Source organism: Malus domestica, chromosome 04 (assembly GCF_042453785.1).
Source record: "Malus domestica chromosome 04, GDT2T_hap1".
Lineage (NCBI taxonomy): Eukaryota > Viridiplantae > Streptophyta > Magnoliopsida > Rosales > Rosaceae > Malus > Malus domestica.
The window spans coordinates 7,247,104-7,250,797 of NC_091664.1; the positions used below are offsets into that span (position 1 = coordinate 7,247,104).

Consider the following 3,694-nt stretch of genomic DNA (forward strand, 5'->3'; position numbering starts at 1 on the left):
CACTGAAATCATCCATAAATACCTCAATAATCTTTTCCACAAAATCTGAAAAGATACTTACCATACACCTTTGAAATGTGGCCGGAGCATTGCATAAACCAAAAGGCATGCGACGATAAGCAAAAGTACCAAAAGGGCATGTGAAAGTTGTCTTTTCTTGGTCATCCGGCGCTATGACAATCTGATTATATCCAGAATAACCATCAAGGAAACAATAAAAAGAATGACCGGCTAACCTTTCAAGCATTTGATCAATGAACGGCAAAGGGAAGTGGTCCTTCCTTGTGGTGGCGTTGAGCTTCCTATAATCAATGCACACGCGCCAACCTGTTTGGATACGGGTTGGCACAAGCTCATTCTCGGCATTCTTCACCACTGTCACTCCGGACTTCTTTGGAACACATTGCACCGGTGACACCCAACGACTATCAGAGATCAGATAAATCACTCCACAATCAAGAAGTTTGATAATCTCCTTTTTCACAACTTCCATCATTGGAGGGTTGAGATGGCGCTGAGCCTCTCGAGTTGGTTTAGCCCCCTCCTCTAGAAGTATGCGATGCATGCACGTAGTCGGGCTAATTCCCCTAATATCGGCCAAAGTCCACCCAATGGCCGTCTTGTGCTCTTTCAACACTCGGATCAACTTCTCCTCTTCTATGGCCGTGAGTGATGAGGAGACAATAATGGGCAATGTCTCGTTGTCTCCCAGAAAGACGTACTTTAAATGATCGGGCAACGGTTTAAGCTCAAGTACGGGTGCCTGAATCACTGAGGGTAACAACTTATTAGTGGAAACTGAAATTGAAATTGGGTTAGAAGGCTTACCATGGTGTTGAGGTAGTGACTCAAGGGCAGCCACTATCTCGGCCTCCTCCACACTTCTAGGCACGGCAAAACCAGATTTTTGCCCAATTCCTTGTGCAATTGTCGTTTCAAGGGTATCCATCTCCAAACAATCGAGAAAATCCTGCGCCAAATCATCAATTATATCAATAGAAAAGCAAGAATGATCGTCCTTAGGGAATTTAATACTTTCAGAAAGATTGAAATCAATGACTTCCCCATCAAATTCCATCGTTAAAGTTCCTTTAAACACATCTATCTTGGTGCGGGCTGTTTTCATGAAGGGCCTCCCTAATAGAATCGGCAATGGGGTGGAATAGGGTGAATCCTCCATGTCAAGCATGTAGAAATCCGCTGGAAAAATCAAGTTACCAACCTGCACCAAAACATCTTCCAAAACACCCTTTGGATATGCATTAGAACGATCGGCTAATTGAATTATAACACCATCATTTTTAAGCTCACCTAAGTTCATAGATGCATAAATAGAGTATGGCATAACATTAATCGAAGCCCCTAAGTCTAACATGCATTGTTCAAACTTAGTATTACCAATAACGCACGGAATTGTAAAACTACCCGGATCTTTGCATTTAGGGGGTAATTTCCTTTGTAACACAGCAGAGACATTTTCACTTACTTGAACCACCTCTTTGTTCGAAATCCTTCTCCTTGTTGTACAAAGTTCTTTTAAAAACTTAGCATACCTCGGGACTTGCTTAATCGCATCAAGGAGCGGGATATTGACTTGAACTTTCCGAAAGGTCTCTAGAATGTCCTTCTCGGCTTCTTCCTTCTTTGATTGCCTAAACCTGCCAGGAAAGGGCACATTTAGTGGAATAGAACTAGAAAAAGTCGAATTGGGACTTACCTTGGTGGTTTGGGACGGTTTAGGAGGACTAGATGAATTCGGCAAGGTTTGGTCATCCTTGGCCGTGGGCTTTGCTCCCTGTGCTTCTTCTTGCAGCAACTTGTCCTCCTCGTCTTGACTCGATTTGGATGTATTTGAGTCCGTTCCAACCTGTTTACCACTTCTTAACATGATGGCCTTAGCGGTTTCAAATCCTCCCTTCGGGTTCACAACGGTTGAACTAGGCAATCTGCCTTGTTCTCTAATTTGCCCCATAAACTCGGCAATTTGACCCATTTGCTTCTCCAAATTATCCACCCGTTTGTCTTGGATTTGTCTCTCCTTATTTTGAGTTTGTACTTCCTGCGTCAAAGTAGTAAGTAACTTAACAACTTGATCATTATCCAAAGACGTACCTGAGGTTGTTGGGGCAGATTGCACTTGGTTTTGATTGGGGACGAATGGCTTTGTATAAAAGCCCGGTGGTTGCTGCCTAAATCCTCCTTGTTGTTGGGGTTGTTGAGGATCCCGCCATTTGAAATTTAGATGGTCCCTCCACCCCGGATTGTAGGTATTAGAGTATGGATCATGGCGTGGTTGATTTTGGTTCCCAAAACCCACGGCATTGGCAGATTCCCAACCTCCATTCTCAATCAATTGAGGGCATTGATCGTTGGCATGTCCTTGCATAGAGCACACGCCACACACACTTGGTCCATGAATCTTCATTCCCTCGGCCAACTGAGAAACAATAGAAGTAAGGTTAGCTAATTGGGATTGAATTTCGGGCATAGAACTTACCTCATTCACTTGTGGCCGTAGGGGGTCTCTTTGTCCAACACCTTCGTATTGTTGTGCATTATGTGCTCGGTTGGCAATTAGAACTTTTGCAGCCCCCGGAGTTTTATCCACCAACGCACCTCCCGCCGAGGCATCAAGCATTTGGCGTTCCATGGGAAAGAGTCCTTCATAGAAGTATTGAATGAGCAGCTCCTCCTTCATTTGATGTTGTGGACAAAAAGCAACAAATGATTTAAAACGTTCATAATAAGAAGGAAACGATTCACCTTGATTTTGTTGGATGCCACTAATCCGTTTCCTCAAGAGAATGACTCTTGAAGTTGGGAAAAACTTCTCCAAGAAAGCTCTTTTCATACTATCCCAAGATGTAACCGTTCCGGGTGCTAACTCGTAAAGCCAATCCTTCGCCTTTTCCAAAAGTGAGAATGGAAAAGCCTTCATCATCAGAATGTTCCCGTCGACATTTATGGGTGTCATGCTCGAACAAACAACCTCGAACTCCTTGAGATGCTTGTTGGGATCTTCCATGGAAAGCCCATGGTATTTCGGAATGTGGTGCAACAAGCTTGACTTCAACTCGAATTCATCGGTCTTGCCTTGGGCAGCCGCAGGGTATTGAATGCATAATGGTGTGGCATTGGTCAACCCCGAGGCCAAAAGCTCTTTAATGGTCCGATTGTCCGCTGCCATAACTTCTTCTTCCACTTCTTCAAACTCAGATTCGGCCTCTGAACTTGAACTAGGTTCACTAGGTTCGGGATGCCTCCTCTGTCTTCTCAAATCACGTTCAAAATTGTCGTTAAAGTCCAAGATATTTGGATGCACAGTTTGAGAACTCCGCGTCATGCACTAGTACCTAAACCAAGAAAACAAAACAAACTAAGAAAACTAGGTAAATTATACTAAAAACACACGGCAAAAACACAAGGGATTAGCAATTTTGCTAATCCCCGGCAACGGCGCCAAAATTTGATGTGAAAATTAACTTGACACACAAATTAAACCCTATGGATGACAATTGTAGTATATGAGCAAATAGGGATCGTTCTAAACCGGGGATTAACTAGGGCTGCTAATCTACTCAAATTAAACATTAAAACACTAAACTAGACTTAAAAACACAAGAATAGACTCTATAGACTCTAATCTAACCTAAGACACTCAAATCTGCAAAACTTAGTGAAATTGACTCAATTC

General features: G+C 43.0%; 1 protein-coding gene across 1 annotated transcript; it reads right to left on the reverse strand.

Annotated features, from left to right (window-relative positions):
- Window positions 1–749: 749 nt before the first annotated feature.
- On the reverse strand, window positions 750–3,070 carry LOC139194960 (uncharacterized; the record flags this gene model as incomplete). The annotated part of the gene is made up of 3 exons (XM_070820123.1): window positions 750–763; window positions 883–1,867; window positions 2,306–3,070. Coding segments are annotated over 3 exons (1,764 nt in total), but the record flags the coding sequence as incomplete, so codon positions are not given.
- Between the last annotated feature and the right edge of the window lie 624 nt (window positions 3,071–3,694).